The 20,186-nt window shown below is 35.0% G+C and overlaps 1 protein-coding gene across 4 annotated transcripts; it reads left to right on the forward strand.

Moving 5' to 3' along the window:
- Window positions 1–379: 379 nt before the first annotated feature.
- On the forward strand, window positions 380–15,340 carry LOC107724358 (basic leucine zipper and W2 domain-containing protein 2). Of its 4 annotated transcripts, none has more exons than XM_016533258.1 (12): window positions 380–429; window positions 3,074–3,144; window positions 5,298–5,474; window positions 10,485–10,588; window positions 11,861–11,926; window positions 12,043–12,178; window positions 12,351–12,460; window positions 12,895–13,065; window positions 13,206–13,352; window positions 14,504–14,642; window positions 14,725–14,847; window positions 14,934–15,340. In XM_016533258.1, the coding sequence occupies exons 2-12, from the start codon at window positions 3,081–3,083 to the stop codon at window positions 14,960–14,962; spliced, it is 1,266 nt and encodes a 421-aa protein (XP_016388744.1). In that variant the 5' UTR covers window positions 380–429; window positions 3,074–3,080; the 3' UTR covers window positions 14,963–15,340. The 4 variants fall into 4 exon arrangements, with proteins under 4 accessions (XP_016388744.1, XP_016388743.1, XP_016388745.1 ...); XM_016533257.1 differs by lacking the exon at window positions 380–429 and adding an exon at window positions 2,757–2,952 and having other exon boundaries at window positions 3,073–3,144; XM_016533259.1 differs by lacking the exon at window positions 380–429 and adding an exon at window positions 2,757–2,887.
- Window positions 15,341–20,186: the final 4,846 nt, after the last annotated feature.

Below are 20,186 nucleotides of genomic sequence, written 5' to 3' on the forward strand. Positions count from 1 at the left end.
TCATATTGACACCAGTCATTTGTTATTATTGTTAATGATAAATAGTATATCGATGTGAAATTGCTTCCTCAGAATACCGACCTTATAATGCAAAACTCAAAGTAAAAAGAACGCATCATTGGTTCATACCACTTTGGAAATTGAAAGGAGGGGAGGGTGGATATCCGAGTGACACGATGTGAAAAAGCCGTAATGAATATTTAAGGATGTCAACATTTATTTTATTTAAAAATCTTCTATAAATACAGGTTATTACTTTTTCATTCAAGAGGATTTAATTATTAATAACCGTAGTAATTCATGTCGTGCGAAGTACCCCTCTCGAGAGTAGTTCAGTCCAGCTGTACTTAACTTGCCTGCTCAAACTGTCGCGTGAGATACTGCGCGGAGCGGTGCTCGAGATCATCATACAGGCAGAATCACAGACAGGTAACGTTAAATACAATCACATGATGGCCTGTCATGATGCGCAATGTTACTATTAGCCTGATTCGTGTCTGATTCTCTCGTGCTGCTGAGCACCTTCTGAGCTTTTACGAGTTTTGAAGCGTAACCTGCTGGTCTTGAAAACTATAATTAATTTAACAAGCTAAATAAGCACATGTGCAAAAATGCTACATTTGTAAGCAGACTGAGGCATTTAACTAATGATGAAGTCGGATTACTTGGTTATTTATGAAACCGTGTTGTAACGGTTTTTGAGCGCACAACAAAATTCTTCTATTATTTCAGTGAACCAAATAAAAAGTATGCATACAATATATATATATATATATATATTACACAGCTTTCTGAAATAGTATATTCTGATTTAGCTGTCAGATTTTTAATATACAGTATGTGTATCATACATTATCGTATTTTTATCTTTTACATTCAGCATTGCACATTCAATAGTCAGATATTTCATATATACATACTGTGTATATGAAATATCTGACTATTGAATGTGCAATGCTGAATGTAAAAGATAAAAAAATATTTTTGTAATACAAAATATCTTTTAAAATATGAATGTCAATGAACTACTGCATGAACTATAGTTATTTATACTATGTATAATATTTATATCCTATCAAAGCTTCCGTCCTGTGTTGTGTCCCACTCCCAGCACCTCATTCGAAACCAGGTTGCATTCTCTTCCAGGAATGCCATAGCCTGTGTGTTATTCTTGGCACTGAAGCACTTATACATTGAGACCGGTGAAACTACATCTTGTGGTTGCCAAGTGCTGTGTGATGTTTGTCCTTGTTTAATTGGTTTTATGACAGGGAATGTCACTTATACACTGTGAGAAAGTCAAACTGAGAGCCGTGTTTAATAAGCAGTGTGGTACAATAACTGGAGAGTGATTGGGAGTGATTTTGATGGTTTGTAAGCCCCACTCACTCCTCAGGGTCTGTTGTAATCTAATTAAGACCCGACTCTGACTTTTGACTCTCCAGAGTTTCTGGTTTTCCAACAACACCGGTACTAACCGGTCCTGTGAGGTGTTGTGCTCTGGACATCCTCCACTTGAGCTGATCTAAGGGCCAATTACTGCATTGTCTGTTGTAATGGATAAAGGTTTGGTGACAATCAGCTAAATCATCCTCTTTGTGGGCTCATCCCTGGTGAACGTGGTTGTTGATATCATTTATAAATCACACGGGACTTGCACATGAGTACATATTGTTCAGAGCTGCGTGAAAGGACTCAATGTTAGAAAAACACTGAGCCATGATGTAGAATGCTGTTTAAAAACAATTGTTCTGATTTCAGTGAATTATCACTGTGAGTCATGAGTTCATGCAGCTTTGAGGACAAATCAAGGGTATTCTTTGTGTGGTATGAAATATGTTATCTGTTATTTTTATTTATTTTATTTATTTATTTATTTTTTGAAAGAAGTGTCTTTTGGGCTTTTGCTCACCAAGGCTCAATTTATTTCCTATGCTGATTTGGTGCTCAAAAAACATTTCATATTTGTATTAATGTTGAAATCCATTGATCTGCTTTGAACAAGACAGATTTTCCCCCAGGATTCTTTGATGAATAGAAAATTATAAAAGAACAGCATTTATTTGAAATAATTTTAAATGTTTTGCAATATTATGGTTAGTTTTTACTGTTACCTTACCTTTGTGCAATTTATTGGACAGTGCATTTATTAAAAATAAAAAAAACGTACAGACCCCTTTTAAAGCTGACTCTCAAAAATAAATCTGCACTCATTGGAGTTTTTTTGTAATTAGTTTAAATGTTTAAAATTAGATTTATTTAACCAGTATTTAAATGAGTTAAATCAGTTTAATAATTATTATATTATATGATATTTATTATATTTAACCCATTGTAACTAATGTTTCCATCACAAATCATTCTCACACTTCTGACCTCAACTTCACTTTTCACAACATATTATACCATGGTGAAACATTCATAATCATATGCAAAATTTACTGCAACATAAAGGAATAAAGGACATCAAGGAACTTTTTTTTTATTTTGCTGGTTATGCAGCGCTCATAATAACTGCCTTTATTTACCCTATGGAAAATGTTGATTTTGTTTGTGTAAATGTTTGCACGTGTGTATACTTTGTGAGTTTGCTTGTATACATTATACACACACACACACACACACACACACACACATGCAGAGGGCTGTAAGCTGTGATCAGACATGTCCTTGCTGTAATACGACACGTGTCCCAGACCTGGGTGACTGAAGTTTACACGGTCGGGGATGAGCCCCTCTATATTTAGCACAGGGCAGCGAAAAGGCTTGCCGGAGCACTGGCTTTCTGCTGGAGCACTCACTGCGTGCTGGAGAGGACCTCTCAGCTGATGAGCTTTTAGATCGCGAGCTTTTTTTCCTCCTAGTACAGTGCGATATTATAAACGAGGTGTGTGAGAGGAGGGTGTAGTATTGGGGAAAGCACAGATTACTGGGTCAGGAGTCGTTTCATTGTTTTGTCTTGTGGGGCATCATGGCTTATTCAATAATGGATCTGTCATAGCACAAAAATGGGTCATCTATGTTTTTGTTGCTGATTTGAATATATTTTATGTCTGTTTCTTTGCATGGGAAGGACTTATATGAATACCGGTAAGCAACAGAAGCCAGTGCTTACAGGCCAGCGGTTTAAGACCAGGAAAAGGGGTGAGTAATTTTTTTTTATCTCGATATTTCCTATTCTACCTCATAGAAACTAATTGTGGGCTTTACAAAGGATTTAACTTGTGTTGACAGTTAAATGGCAAATGTACAGTGATTGTTCTTAATATTTGTTCACATACAGAAACACACACACACACCTTAGATGTGCACACATGTTGCAGACTCACTCAGCAATGCAGTGGCAAGGGTCTCAATTCATGTTCCATTAATAGCTTGTTTGTGTGCTACTGTGTACTTCATGTCCTGCACAATACTGGTACCAGTTCAGACACTCTGCCGTTCTGATCTTTTAACTTAGTTCTGCAGTCTCAGAGCAACAGAAGTTAACAAATAGCCTACTGCAATAGCTGCAGCATTAGTTCCAGAATCAGAAAGTTTAGTGGGTGTTCACACAGAAAGCGTTTTTCTGTTCTACAGTGCTACTTTTCCATTGTTTCTTTATGTAAATGTGCTAGATGGACATTGTTGACCACAGCACTCACGTCTTACACATGACACAGTGTTCTAAAAATGCAGCACTCAAGTTCTAAGAAGTTAAAAACTTTTAAAAAACAAGTCTCAAGTTATATATTTTTCCCCATTCTACTTCCTGCGTCAAAGCAAAACCCCAATTTTGTGTGAATGGCCCCTTATCTTTTTTGTTTTATTATATTTTTAAAAAATACAAATTGTCTCACTTATGCATCTCCAGTCACAAAATTATAGGGATGATGATGATTATTATTATTACATATTGTTTTTATTGTTGTGGTGTACTGATAATTATGGCATTATCAGACATTGATTTTGACACAAAGGCTAAATAAAAGCTATAAAAATCAGTTTACGTTTATTCTCTGACATTTAAACAAAAAATACACTACTATTCAAAAGTTTGGGTTTGGAAATGTTTTTAATGATCACCAAGGCTTCATTGTTTTTTATTTTAATTTAAGTACAGTAAAAACAGTAATATTGTGAAATATTATTAAAATAAGTTTAAGAAAAGTATTAAACTGTTAAGTCTTTTCTATTTAGATACATTTATATTTATATAAAAGTTCCTGTGATGGCAAAGTAGAATTTTCTGCATGATCCTTCAGAAATCATTCTAATGTTCTGATTTGCTCAAAAAATATTTCTTAATATTATCAATGTTGAAAACGGTTGTGTTGCTTAATATTTTTGTAGAAAATGTAATATTTTTTCTTAAAATAATGGAAAGTTGAAAAATAAATCTTTTAACACTGTCTTTACAGTAGCACATTACTTCTGTAGTCCACTTTAGACATTCTACTGACTATAATTAAGTAACTTGACAAGTACATGTCAACTTATTCTACTAACCCTAATCCTAAACAGTCTACTAATACTCTAATGAGAGTTAGCTGACATGTAGTTTCAAAGTTACTAATAGTTAGTAAAATGTCTAATATAGAGTATATAAGTAAATAGTAAGTAAAGTGTAACCATCTTTACTGTCACTTTTGATCAACTTAATGCATCCATGCTGAATAAAAGTATTAATTTAATGATACAAAAAAATCTCACTGACCCCAATCGTTTGACTGGTAGTGTATGTTTAGGTCCAGCTAATACATGTATAGGTCAATCTTTTTGCAAACAATTAATTATTTTACATAGAAAGAAGTCATACAGTATCTGCCATACAGTTCTAATGTGAATCGTCCATGTAGGTGTATGATACGGGTGAAAGGTGAACACCGTTAGACATTACAGACAGCTGAGGAACGTTACTTAATAGCTTTTGACTGTGACAAATGTGGGGGCGTTTTCAACAGGGCATTAGAGTTATGCTTCACTGGATAGTGTGGTAGGTGTGACTGGCTCTTCAAATGTGAGATCTCACAGGAAGACACTCAACATGCTCTTTAGCGTGTGCTATAATCAGAATTCCTAGCCAGTAGCGAGGCGAGGGAACTTATTTACATAATGGTAGGTATAAGTGCGGCTTGCATGTTTCTGTGTGCGACCACCTGCTTTGTTATCAAGCATTCTACACCGATGGATACAAATCGAGGATCAAATCTAAATTTAAAGCATTATATTCTACATCATAAGTGGCTAATGTGAATCCTGAATCTCTGCTGCGGTAACCTTGACTGAGAGTCTTTCTTGTGTTTCCTCTCTCACAGATGAAAAGGAGAAGTTTGAGCCTACGGTTTTCCGAGACACTATTGTTCAAGGCCTCAACGAAGCAGGTGGTGATCTTGATGCTGTAGCCAAGTTTCTGGATGTCACTGGGTCGAGACTAGACTACCGCCGCTATGCCGACACCCTGTTTGACGTCCTCATGGCTGGGAGCATGCTTGGTGAGAAGGTCCAAAACCTTCTGCATAATTTGGGATATTGTCTTAATACTAAGGTTGTGACGGTGAGGAAATTTTCCCACCGGTTAATCGACGTGTGACAACACCGATAATCACCGTGGGGGCGGAGGCATTCCCTTTTTTCCTCGCTTTCCTTCGCTTTTAATAAGCTTGTAAAAGCGGCGTGCGCATTTTACGTTCACTTTCAAATAGCGGCAATTCGGCGTAAAGCAATTGTTCGTTTTTAGTTTGTTTGAATTTTCTCTCTTTTCCTCGCTTTTATTGCTTTATAGATCCGATTTCATTGTTGATGACACCTCATTACGTAGCTTTCTCATGATTTTAAAGATATTATTTTGTTTTCTCATTTCAGAAATGCAGTTAATAATCTCTCAAACTTTGTTGTGATTAGGTTGCAACAAGATATTTTAAATGATTAATTAGACCAATTTTTAGGGTTTATAAGGCAAAATGGCACTCTCAAGGCCTGGGTATACTTCACTTTCCACGTTCCATTCCGTCTTGCACACGCAGGAGTGCGCAGACCTTCGCAGAACGCCGAAGTATACTTTGGGCTACAGTGTGACATGAATCGACAGAACTTTTGGGTCAGAGTCAAATGGTGTAGTCCTAAAGAAAAAGGTGGTTTACTATTACCCTGTCACAACTTGTTCAAGTCAGTAGAAAATCCTAACTTTATAAGAAATAAATATTTCCAGACAATGTTTTCTTAAATTTGTTTTGACTTCAGTACACTGGTAATATAAAAGACAATGATTTAATTAAAAATAATTAATATTTATACTTATAATGCCTAATATTTTTTCTCACACAGTATAAGTGAGTCTTTATAAATAAATAAAAAATATAGCTAATCTTATTATTTATGAAGGGAATTATATCTCCTGCAGTAGAATGTTGCATTGTGTAAATCAGCTGTAAAAACACGTTGTAAATAGAAACCTTTTACGCTCCCCAGAGTGTAAAAACAAATCCGCACTGGATAGAGTGCCAGATCTGTTTTATCGATATGTTATCACAGCTTAAACTGAGGGTGCTTAGCACTAGCATTCCTGTTGCCCTGTAACACCGGGCCTGAAGGGATTGTTCAATTTGAGGGTCCTTGGCATCAAATAGTTTACAAAACAAAATCTGTGGACAGCGCATTCCCTCCCTCTCTCACACAAGACATTTAAGAGCAAGCGACTTTATCAATAAACAGCATCAATAAAATGTCAATAAAAGCTGCTAATACGCGATGTAATTCACATTCAACCCGCTCACTCTTTATTAAATGCATAGCAATGGCTTACTCACTAGAGCGGAGTTCTCTCGCTGTAGTGGACACTTGCAGTCAGTCGGTGAAGGACGGGAAAAGGTAGAGTAATAAAAGTGATAATGCCAAAATTATAACAAAGAATCGCTAGTTTTGCACAACAGCATGAGACACCATTAAAGTGGATGCTAATATGACAGTAGAGTACGGACTTGCGAGGCAACAAAACAAGTGGGTATACCGAGGGTATACTCAAATATTGATCCTTAGAAGTTGTAATACACGAACAACCCCAGGCAAAAAGTAAGCATATGGCGTATACATGGCCCACACTGCACCACTGGTCACAGTCTTGCAGATGTATATATTACAGTTTGACATAAAAAAATAATTAAAAAAAACTGTTGCTGCCTTTTACCCAAGCTGTCACTGGGGCTATACTGTACAATCTGACAAGCAACATTCGTAAAGGACAGAAAATCACTTTGTGGACCCTGGTAGAACCATCCTTTGTCCTGTTATCTTACGCAGACGCTGGCATCTTTAGCAGATTAACAGAATGAGAGGTCATTAGCTCACTCCCTTGTGACAGCAGGCTGTTGCTCCAACACTTGCAGCACATCTCTGGATCAAAGTGTTTAGTGCAGTACCTCCAGGCCATCAACTTACAAATATATATATACAACGATGAGGACAGCAGGGAATACACAACATCATTTTAGCCTGTCTTAGTTGTCTCCTAGGAGCCGTCACAGCCGGTTGGAAATCTTCAGATCTTTTGCACATAAGCAGGCTGAGAGAGTGAGTGGGCGGCTTCACTGTGGGACAGAAGCAGAGTGTTGAATTTGGTTGGAGCAGATATGGGAAGCCAGAGTAGAGAACAGCATATTAAAAGGGTTTTTGGAGTTGAATATGCATTTTGTGAGTTTAAAATTATATGCATGTAAAGGGTTGTGAAGCACATATGTTGTCAGATCAGACAGCACATAATTAGATTATAGCAGTTTACTTTAATTGTGTACTGAGCCATGTTACTCGCATAACGTTACATCATATAGTGCATTCAAACCAATATACTATAGAAATGTGACATATGAATATATTGTTCAAAAAAGTATGCGTTAAAAATAATGAATTTTAAAAAATTATGCAGATGAAAATGAGCCTCTGGCTAAATCTGGTACAATGCATTAAATGTAAACATTTATGTTAAAAATTGTACATGGTTTCTTTCAAAATGTTTCAAATAATTGCTGTTCACTTGAAAATTATATTCATCAAAGAATTCTGAAATAATGTATCATGGTTTACACAAAAATATTAAACCGCACATCTGTTTTCAACATTGATGATAATAATAATAATAATAATATTTCTTGAGCAACAAATCAGCATATTAGAATGATTTCTGAAGGATCATGTGACACTGAAGACTGGAGTAATGATGCTGAAAATTCAGCTTTACCATCACAGTAAATTATCAATTTCATTTTTAAAATGTTTGTAAAAATTGGAATAACATTTAAAGATTTTATCATTGTACTGTAAGCATAAGATACTTGTTATAATATAATAATCATTATTTTATTAAACAAATCATTAAGTGCGATCCCATCAATACTATATATACTGTAGTAGCTTGACCTAGGTGTAGTTTTTTTTTTTTTTGTAAACTCCTGCTGATGATTAGCTAGTAAGTTTATATTGTTCCTCTCACACACTACACTTTTTGTTCAATCTGTGTGGAATGAGTTCAGTTTCAAGGACTGGTAGAGATGTCTTTAGGATGGGACTGTTTCTGTCAACCCAATTAGAGCTAAAAGGTTTACTCTGGCTCTATATAAAGCCCAAATAGCTGCGAGAGCACATGAGAGAGGAAGAACAGCAGCCTGGTCAAACATCCAGTCAGCAGTCAGATTACTCCAGCTAGGATATAGAGCCCTCATAAGTAGAAGACTGCCGTTAACTCTGTAAAATAGAGATTAAGTCCAAATCTTCTGACCTTTGCCCTTATTAGTCCTTAACAAAGGCTCAAATTTCCCTGAACTCTGTGAAAATAGACGGGGATCTATTACACAAATGTGATGAAAGCACTACATTCAAGTTAACATGAAAGCATGAGACGAAAATAAACTCAGTTTACTTTCTTAATGCATATTTTTGGTCTTATAATGAACTATTTATTTGTAGACATTAATTTTTCTTCATAGTTTTCACCTACATAATTTGCTAATGTCTTTTAAATCTGCATTTTTTCAACCACTCAAACTACTCTTCCAAAGACTGCCCTAGAGAACTTTTTTTTACATGATTCAATCAGTTCTTCATTAATTACTAACAAAATTAATGTTACTAACAAAATTAATTCATGTTAGTCATTACGTTAATGACTAACAAAATTAGTCTTGATCTACTGTATTTTATTTAAATTATTGAATATACTGTCAATTCAGAAATATGTCACCAAGTAAAATTTGTCAAAATATTTGAAAATGTTTTTGCATAGTAATTTGATGAAAAAGAAGAATAACAGAAAATTTCTGACGACCTGATAAAGAAAACTTTGATTTTATTCAGATATTTTGAATATTTTTGCCTGAATAATACAAAGCCCCTAAAGGAACACATGGAAAAGTTATATTTCTTTTGTGTTCACTTGCAAAACTTTCGCCCTGAGAAAGTTTGTATACGCATGAGGGAAAGCAAAAGTTTTGCGAGCTAATGCAGAGTTTCTCAGGGGGCGCAGTACTTTGGCTAGGGAATAATACACACATTTTGCAAGGGAACACAAGTTTCAAGTTTGCAAGTTTCTCGGGAGAACCTAAAAGTTTTGCGAACAGATTCAAAATTGCTGATGGAAAAAATATGAGGTGAGAAGAAAAATTATATTTCAGTGCTTTTGCATTTATTTGCTAACCTTTTGCATTCTCAAAACAACACTGCATTTGCAAGTTTGTCTTGTGAAAGTTTTGTGAGTGAACGCAAAACTGGTAATGGAAATAATATGAGGATGGAGGAAACTATATTTAAGTGTTTTTGCAAGCCAATGCAAAGTTTCTTAGGGGAACTAATTTTTCTTCCAATTGTATATTTTTTCCATCATCGTGCACTCTTAGGTGCTCCGTAGAAAAGCCAGTTTAGTGTTTTATGAAATGGTAAGATGGTAAGTATTACATTGACAAATCAATGGATCAGTGACTCAACACTGTAATCCGGAGCAAACCTCTCAAGGGGAGCTGAAGTTAACTGTGTGTACTGTATGGTATTAACCCGGACACCTGTGGATTAGTCCATGAGGCATTGCATTGTTATGTGTGCAGAGCACATTGAGAACCCATGTCCTATTTTGGGGTGGAAGCAATGCTGTAATTCAATTTGTTTCCTTATTTGATTAAATGCTTTAGAAATGCATCTACTTTGTAGTACAGAGGCTAATGCTTTTTTTTTACTTGACCTACACTACATCATTTCTCTTATACATAAAGCTGTATTGCACATTATGCATTATACATAAATAAAACTGTAAACATTGCAAACACAGCATATGATACAGGGAATGAAGCATTCTGGTATAACTGTTGTGTTGTTGCATAGCTGGTTGCTGTGACGTCTGCTCCTCTCAGTTATAACTGTGCAGTAGGCACAGTGACATTTTCTCAGTAGGGGTTAACCGTGACAGCACAGTGCTCTCAAAGAATTTACAGCATTAACCTGTAACCTCACTTTCCCTCTCTCAGCTCCCGGGGGAACACGTATTGACGACGGGGACAAGACCAAGGTGACGGAGCACTGCATGTTCAGGACGGAGGAAAACCACACTGCTGTCCGCAGCTATGCTCAGGTGAACACCCCACTTCAGCCCGTTCAATGAGATGCTTTTTTCCCATTGTTGTATATGAAAAATGAGCAGCCGAAACCAAGATGGCAGGAAGGCGGGGGAATCCTGTTTCAAAATTGCATTAGATGTACTTAGCCCCCAAATCCTCTGGGTAGAACCAGTATGCCACTCATACTGTGTCATTATGAAATAATCCCTTGGATTACATTGTCTCTCCATCACCAGCTACTGTGAGTTTAAAAGTGTGTTCTTGTGTCCAGGATTTAGATTTTGTCATATCATAAGGAATCAAATTTGATTTGATTTTGGTTTTAGAAGAGTTTGATGTATTTGATGTTTGATGTATTAAGGATGTATCTAAAATTAATAATAATAAAAAAAATCTAAATTAATAACAATAATAATAGCATAAAAGTATAATATATAAAATATCACATTATTATTATTACATCTAAAAATATTTATTTCGTTTTTTTATTTTATTGTTTTTAGATTTTATTATCATCTAAAATAGTATAATAATAATAGTAATAATATCTAACAAATAATATATAATATCTCATATATTATTAATAATATTGAACAGATAATAAAATATAATTATATCATAATATTACATAGTTTATAATATTATTTTATTACATTGTTGCTATTATTATTATTATTATTATTAAATCTAAAAATATTTATTTAGGTATTTGTATTATATTATTTTTAAATATTATTATTATTATTACCATCTAAAAATAGTATAATAATAGTAGTAATATCTAACAAATAATATAAATGTATAATATCACATATATTATATATTATTGAACAGATAATAAAATATTATTATTATTATTATATAATATTATATAATATGTAATGTTTTATATATTTTATTACATTATTATTATTATTATTATTATTATTATTATTAGCATCATCATCTAAAAATACTATAATAAAATATAATAATAATAATATCTAAAAATAACATATATATAATATATTATATGAAATCTTCTTTATTGTTCATTATATATCATATTTTATGTTTCAATATTTTAATATATCTAAAAATAATATAATAATATTAATATCTAAAATTATATAATATATAATATTACATGAAATTATTATTATATTTTGGAATTTAATATTTGTTTTTGGGTTTTATTATTATTATTATTATTATTATTATGCAAAATGTATATGACCCCTTTATTTTTTCTCTCACTTTTATTCACCTTAATGCTGTGACTCATAGATGATTATGTCTATATACAGGTTTTCAATAAACTTATCAGAAGGTACAAATATCTGGAGAAGGCCTTTGAGGAGGAAATCAAAAAGGTAACTAATGTGCATATCATGTTCTTGCTATTATCAGTAATGATAATGATAATGTACTGCGGAGGATGTTCCACAAACACCGTATGTTGTGATCCATACGTTTTGTCCCCACATAGCTTCTTCTCTTCCTGAAGGCCTTCACTGAGTCGGAGCAGACCAAACTAGCCATGCTAACAGGCATCCTGTTGGCCAACGGCACACTGCTGCCACCTATCCTCACCAGCCTTTTCAGCGATAACCTTGTCAAAGAAGGTTTGTGCTTTATGTCTTCTTCCTCTCGAAGGAGAGAGAAAAAATATATATATTAAATGAATTATTTACTTGAGAGATTTTTTTTTTTTTTTGCATTGGCAGTGAATTCTTCATTTGACTATTTTAGATATTTATTAAAGAATGTGCTGTTTTCCCCACTGTCTGCTTGTAGGAATATCAGCTTCTTTTGCGGTGAAGATGTTTAAAGCTTGGATAGCAGAGAAGGATGCCAATGCGGTGACATCTGCCCTTAGAAAAGCCAACCTGGATAAGAAGCTCCTGGTATAATTGTTGATGCTCATCTGTTCGGTGTTGGCTTACACACGAGATCAATTCTGATACTGAATTCATTAACCTCTGAAAATTATGAGGAGATAATGAGCCATTTTGCAGATAAATTTCCATGGAGATGTTCATTACCTGGCAGATGTGTCTTAACACCCCTAAACTCACTCATGACCTTCATGCACACAGTACAACAAAATCCATGCAGATTCTATAACAAAAAAATAAAGGTTTTGATATTCAATCACAGGTTGTAAATAATTGGAAACAGTTTGGACACAGTCACAATTATGAACTGGACTGACCTGTAGTTATGAACTACATCAGGTCTGGCAGTGGTACGATTTCTTATATTTTGAAAAATGTGTCTTATGCTCACCAAGGCTGATGAGAATTCATTCATTCATTCATTCAATCTGCCGTGACTTCAGGAACTCTTCCCTGCCAATAAGCAGAATTTGGAGCACTTCTCAAAGTACTTCACTGAGGCAGGACTGAAGGAGCTGTCAGACTTCCTGCGCACGCAGCAGTCTCTGGGCACACGCAAGGAGCTACAGAAAGAGCTGCAGGAGCACTTGTCGCAGCAGTGTCCCATCAGAGAGGTAAGCATGCATGCATGTTAAACACTGCTTCTCAGCTGCTTTTGCTTCAAGACCCAGATTTTATATGGGTCATTAAGGATTGTCACGTTAGTCCTTAAGTCCTTAAAATATCCATATGTTCTGGTGTGAATTGTGCTCAGATCGTGGTGTATGTGAAAGAGGAGATGAAGAAGAATGATCTTCAGGAGCAGGCTGTGATTGGCTTACTGTGGACCTGCCTCATGAATGCTGTTGAATGGAATAAGAAAGAGGAGCTGGTCACCGAACAGGCCCTCAAACACCTGAAGGCACAGTATCAACACCTAGACTTTAAAATCTCACATTGATATTTGTAATGCTCGTATCTAAATTCTCATATCTAAAGGATCAAGGATCTTGGAGACATTGTCTCAGTTTGTTCTGTTTCTTCATGTTATTCCAGACAGACTGGATGATGATCAGATCAGATCTCTGTGTGGAGCACTGGCTGCTGTCAGACAAAAATCTCACTGGATTATTATAATTAATGGCAAAATGAATGTTTGGAAATGTATATGTATGTATATGTATGTATGTGTGTATATTTTTTCTAAAAATTTAATTTGTTATATATTTTACTTCAGACTGTTACATCAAAGTCAGGTTATGTTTTTCTTTCCTAAATTTATTTTTATGATTATTATTATTATTATTATTATTATTTTAAATTAGTGTCATATTTTAAAATAACCCTCGCAAAAATAGTTAAATTGGAGTCAAGTCAAATTTATTTGTATAGTGTTTTTTGCAATACACATTGTTTCAAAGCAGCTTTGCAAAAGATAATGATGTTAATGTTTACAATATTACAATATCTTAAGATCGTCAAGCCTTATAGCCGTATTTAGCAGATTAGAGCGGGACAATAATATAGTTTACATTTCACGACAATACAAGCAATCAAGCAATATGCCATATAGCATCCATCCATCCATCCAGAGATTTGACCTAAGAATTGTGATGTATTATATATCACTTTATGTGAGCATATGGATAAACTGGATATACTTATATCTCCAACTTTATATGTAAAGCTGTATGATAATATCAATTTAAATTTTTCGATGATGCAACAATCAAGTACTTTAGATTCATTTATTTCGTTCTTTTATCCCTTACCAAAAAGTAGTATACTTCAAGTTTATTTTTAAGGGATTATATAAAATACAATTTCAACTACTGTATGTCAGTTTAAAAAATAAGTTTGTTTTGAACTTATTTTATTTCCAGGTTTCTGAAGTGTAGAATGTGCAGCTGATTGGTCCATGAAAGAACTTGATTGTTGTATCAGATGATTATGTAGGCAGCCTCAAGCCAATGCAGCGTAACGCATCACAACAAGTCATGTGCTGCCAGTACAGACCTGTGTAAGAGAGAGACAGTGGTGCTGGAATGATAATCGTGATTGTTTCTCCTGTAGCACTATGCACCTCTCCTGGCTGTGTTCAGTACTCAGGGCCAATCAGAGCTGGTCTTACTGCTCAAGATTCAGGAGTACTGCTATGACAACATCCACTTCATGAAATCCTTCTCCAAAATAGTGGTGCTCTTCTACAAAGGTACCCATGTCTCACCTGATCAGTGCTTTAATGATAAATTATAGGCAAGGTAAGATATGGGTGTGTGTTTCTCACTCCACAGCTGATGTCCTTAGTGAGGAAGCCATTTTGAAATGGTACAAAGACGCCCATGCTGCCAAAGGGAAAAGTGTATTTCTGGAGCAAATGAAGAAATTTGTGGAGTGGCTTCAGAATGCGGAGGAAGGTGAGGAAGTATCTCGGATAAAAATATCCTCTGCCAAACAAAATGTAAATCTCAAGCACATTATGTCTTAATTCTCTCTCCGACAGAGTCTGAGTCAGAGGGGGAAGACGACTAATCATTTTGAGGATCCTGAAGATTTTCTGGGTTTTACACTGTCAGCTCTCTGTGACCAGCTTTTTAGTGCATATTTAGGCTCTTTGTCATTACATTTGTGTCCAGAGGGACGAGTCACATACACTGAGGCCCAATCCAGGGAAAAGCTTCTGAGCTCTATATAAAGAGTGGAGGAAGCTACATATAGACAGCCTTTAATAACAAACACTTTAACATGGATTTTATATGAATGCCGTTCAGGTACCGCGACTACTGTTCCTGCAACTGATTTTCATTTGAACAAACACGTGTATATGTCGTATGGGACTGCTTTGAATCTTTTTATGAATAAAAGGGGAAGTCGTGGCCTAATGGTTAGAGAGTCGGACTCGTAACCCAAAGGTTGCGGGTTCAAGTCTCAGGTCCGGCAGGGATTGTAGGTGGGGGGGGGGAATGTACAGCGCGCTCTCTCCCACCTTCAATACCACGACTGAGGTGTTCTTGAGTAAGGCACCGAACCCCCAACTGCTCCCCGGGCGCCGCAGCATAAATGGCTGCCCACTGCTCCGGGTGTGTGTTCACGGTGTGTGTGTGTTCACTGCTGTGTGTGTGCACTTTGGATGGGATAAATGCAGAGCACTAATTCCGAGTATGGGTCACCATACTTGGCCACATGTCACGTCACATATGTACTCTATTTCAAGAATTTGCTTGAAATTCAAACCTCTTTTACTTTGTCTGACTCATCTTTAAGTCACTTTGGAAGGCATCTGCCAATTGAATAAATGTTGATTGGGACTATATTAATATAAAGGCTTTTAGTTATGCAAATTATGCCAAGGCCAAATCCTTTACTGTCTCACTCATATTGATTAATGTGTTTTAACATTAACATGAAAAGAAGATTTTTGAATTCCATTATAGAGTTGGCTCATTGTCATTCAGAGTAGATAATTAACTGACTTTATAAATGAAACAGTTGTCTTAAAATTAATTACTTTTTAAGGTCTCTGGACTTTTTTATACCAAACTTTGTATAAGGATGATTCTCAACTATGTTATAAAAGATATAACAATGATTTGATATAAACTGGTTTTCCAATTAAACACAATCTCATCTATACACTGTATCTAATGTTGGGACAGCATGTTGAAAAAAGAATTGTAATAATGGGAGTAATAATTGGCCAGATCCTATTCATTTGTTGTGTCTCCCAAAATGTGTAATAAACATGCTTTTAGTCCCAGTGTCCTCTACAGTGGACATGAAATGATGACCTGTTTCATAACAGGATGTCATATTTTGATTTGAAACCCCATAACATTTTCCTGAGATGTTGATTTATGGCAAACAATTTGAAAAGTAATCAGATTTAAATGATAATTACAAAATACTATCATATTTCCAAAAGGATGTACAATTTTATCACTAAATTAATGTCGGCCATTTTTAAAGACGAAGGAGGGGGAGTGGTCATGGTGAAACTCTGTATCTCTGAATACAGACACAAAACTGTGAAATGTAGCATGTAGCGAGCCCGGTTCACTTCTCCCCCATGATTAATCTCCATTTCAATCTCTTATCTTGCCACTTACTGAGCCAAAACCACCAAATTCTTCATGAGATAAGTACACAGGTGGAGACATATACATATATACATATACATGTAGAACAATACACACACACACACACACACACATATATATATATATATATATGTGTGTGTGTGTGTGTGTGTGTGTATATTGTTTAAGTCTGACTTTTGCATCAAAGTCAGGTTGTAATATTTTTTCCCTGAATAATTTTTTTGTAAAATTAGTCTAATATTAAAAAAAAAAATGGTGAAATTAAATTAAAGTCAAATTTATTTATATATACTACCAAAGGTTTCATTTGGTGGCTTCGAAATATTTGATTTGCTTTCTGACTAAAACGGGACTCATGACAAGAATATGATGACTAAAGTATATGGGAAATAACTAGAACCAGAAGATGGCAGTAATGCAACGTTAAGGATGCAAGCTCCCGTTAAAACCCAAAGAAGAAGAAGATTTGGTGGCGTGGTCGGAAGCGGTTGCTCTTTGTCGTGCGTGCTTCGGTGTTTGGTGGCTACGCTAACGACAATTCGCTGGAAAACCCGGAAAAGTTCTGGCAGGCAGAGCAGAGAACAAAAGTTTGCTGTTGTGCAGTCATGGATGAAGATTCTGAAGAATCGATAATGGAGGACAGGTCAGGATTTACGGAGGTATACTCAAGAAAGAAAAACTCAAAACGTAAGAAATCTTCTAAGGACCAGAAAGATAGTGGGGATATGGTGGTAACTGGTAACTACACAAGATACAATTAAAAGACCAAAGCAAATCAGGAAAATCCAAGAGAACAAATTGTACAAAATACTGAGGAGAATGGTTTCAAAGTTATGTTGACATTTGAAAAGAGTTCAGGAAAGCATTTGCATCCAATAGGACTATCCAAAGCGATCGATAAAATCGTTGAAAGAGTTGTTTTGGCTAAATGTTTAGGACAAGGGAGAGTTCTGATAATAGTGAAAGATGTTGGACAAAAAAACAAACTACTAAAGATGAAAGAAATGAATGGGGAAAAGATTACATCCAAAGAGATTGGAGTAGCTAAGGTTGAAAAGGGGGTAATATATGGAATTCCAACATATATAACCACTGATGAAATTCATGAAAATATAAAAGGAGGGAAAATTGTTAATGTGAGAAGACTGTATAAAAACAAGGAAGGACAACGACAGGAAAGTATGAGTATCTTGCTGACATTTGAAGGGAAAATGCCTGAAAAGGTACAAATGGGATATATTAGTTATCCAGTAAGAGTGTATGTACCAATGCCATTAAGATGTTTTAAATGCCAACGAATTGGACATGTGGCTGCAGTGTGTAGGGGGAAAGTAAGATGTGTAAAATGTGGAGGAGAACACGAATATGACAAATGTACAGAGGTGAATGGACTAAAATGCTGTAACTGCGGTGGTCCTCATAGTGCAGCATATGGGGGATGTGAGGTACAAATTAAAGCAAGAGAAGTTCAAAAATATAAGGCTGAGAATAAAGTCACTTATGCTGAAGCAGTGAAGGTCTGTGGAAGTAAGGAGGACAGGAGGGAAGAGGTAAGGGACAAAATCACACAAGATTCAAGGAACATCGAAAAGGGGAAAACAAAGGAGTCTGAATGTAAACATCAGTGTGCTATAAAAGAAAATGCACTAATAATGACAAAAGAGAACTTTCTAGCCTTTATTGTAAAGGTAATTAATGTCACTGCTATGCTGCCAAGTAGATCAGCCAAGATAAAAACAATTCTAGAAGCTGCAACAGAGTTTCTAGGGATCTCTGGGATCTCAGTAAACATGATTCATGAGATTCTTACTCGATCAGCAACAGTAGAAGCTTCCCAGGTTTCTGAGTAGCTTAATGGTGATAAGCGTAATACAATGGAATGCAAGGAGCCTCATAGCAAATGGTCAAGAATTCAAAAAATTTGTATTAGATTTAGAATATATGCCAAATGTTATTTGTGTACAAGAGTCATGGCTCAAGCCAAATTTGCAGTTTGTATTACCAGGATATAAGTCTATTCGGAAGGATAGAGTGGGGAAACAAGGGGGAGGGGTTGTAACATTTATAAAAGAAGGAACTATATATAGGGAATTAAATGAGGTTAAGGATATTGAATGTGTTGTGGTTGAAGTATATTTTAGAGAAGAATCAATTGTGATATATAATTTTTATAACCCATGTAAGAAGATTTCAATAAATTTGTTTGAAAATATTGAAAAAAGAAACAAGGAATTATGGTGTGGTGATTTTAATGCTCATAATTGGTTATGGGGGAGTAAAAATATAGATCTCAATGGGGAAGTAATAGAACAATTTATGGATGATAGAGGATTAGTATGCTTAAACACAGGAGAAGGCACTAGGTTTAATATAACAGAGAATACGGTATCAAGTATAGATTTAACATTAATATCAAATGGAATGGCTGAAATATGTGAATGGAAAGTAAGCAGTGAGAATACAGTTGGAAGTGATCATTTTCCAATTGTATGTAAAATAAATGTAAATAGTAGTAGTACAGGGTGTTTTCTGCAAAGAAAATGGATGTATGAGAAAGCAGATTGGAATTCATTTAGCAAGTATTGTGAAACATATAAGGATATAGTAGTAGAAGATTCAGTAGAAACATTTTGCAACTCTATTACGAATTTAATAATGGAAGCTGCAACAAAATATATACCACAAAGAAATGCAGGACAGAAAAATAAAAATATTCCATGGTGGAAAGAAGAGTGCAGTAAAGCAATAAAAGAAAGAAATAAGGCATTTAAACAACTTAGGAAAAATATGAATATAAGTAATTTGGTGGAATACAAGAAAGCAAGAGCTAACACAAGAAGAATAATTAAGAATGCCAAGAGAGAAGGTTGGAGAGAATTTTGTTCTACCATTGGAAAAGATACTCCTATGGATAAAATATGGAACATGTTAAGAAATATGAGTGGGAAAGGGAAAAAGTCAACTCAAATACCAATTTTAATTGAAGAGGATACAGTGGCAGTAACAGATATAAACAAAGCAAACATATTGGGTAAGGTTTTAGAAAAAGCGCATAGAATAGAATTGGGAGAAGAATATGAATTAAGAAGAAGAAATATTTTAGACAAAAATCCAGATATAATGAAGAAGAGAAATAGTAATAATAGTTGTATGGATTCAGAGTTTACTATCACAGAACTGAAAACAGCACTACAAAAATGTGCCAATACTGCTCCTGGGTGTGACAACGTAAGTTATATAATGATAAAGCATCTGTCAGATAGTGTATTATTAATGATACTTAAGTTATATAATAAAATATGGGTAGAAGGAATACTTCCAAAGATATGGAAGCGAGCTGTAGTAATTCCTATTTTAAAACCAGGTAAAAATCCAACAAACCCAGGAAGTTATCGACCAATTGCTTTAAAGGGGTCATATGATGCTGCTAAAAAAAACATTATTTTGTGTATTTGGTGTAATGAAATGTGTTTATGCGGTTTAAAGTTAAAAAAACACATTATTTTCCACATACTGTACATTATTGTTTCTCCTCTATGCCCCGCCTTTTTGAAACGCGTCGATTTTTACAAAACTCATCGGTCTGAAAAAGCGAGATGTGCTCTGATTGGCCAGCTATCCAATGCGTTGTGATTGGCCGAATACCTCAAGCGCGTGAC

The sequence above is a fragment of the Sinocyclocheilus rhinocerous genome, unplaced genomic scaffold (genome assembly GCF_001515625.1).
Source record: "Sinocyclocheilus rhinocerous isolate Xijiao unplaced genomic scaffold, SAMN03320098_v1.1 scaffold574, whole genome shotgun sequence".
Taxonomy (NCBI): Eukaryota; Metazoa; Chordata; class Actinopteri; order Cypriniformes; family Cyprinidae; genus Sinocyclocheilus; species Sinocyclocheilus rhinocerous.

What these genes read in the sequence shown, in the direction of transcription:
- LOC107724358 (XM_016533258.1), top strand. Translation starts at nt 3,081, where the DNA reads ATGAATACCGGTAAGCAACAGAAGCCAGTGCTTACAGGCCAGCGGTTT. An exon ending in CTGTCCGCAGCTATGCTCAG is followed by an intron (nt 10,589 to 11,860) that starts GTGAACACCCCA and finishes GTCTATATACAG; the next exon opens with GTTTTCAATAAACTTATCAG. An exon ending in CGATAACCTTGTCAAAGAAG is followed by an intron (nt 12,179 to 12,350) that starts GTTTGTGCTTTA and finishes GTCTGCTTGTAG; the next exon opens with GAATATCAGCTTCTTTTGCG.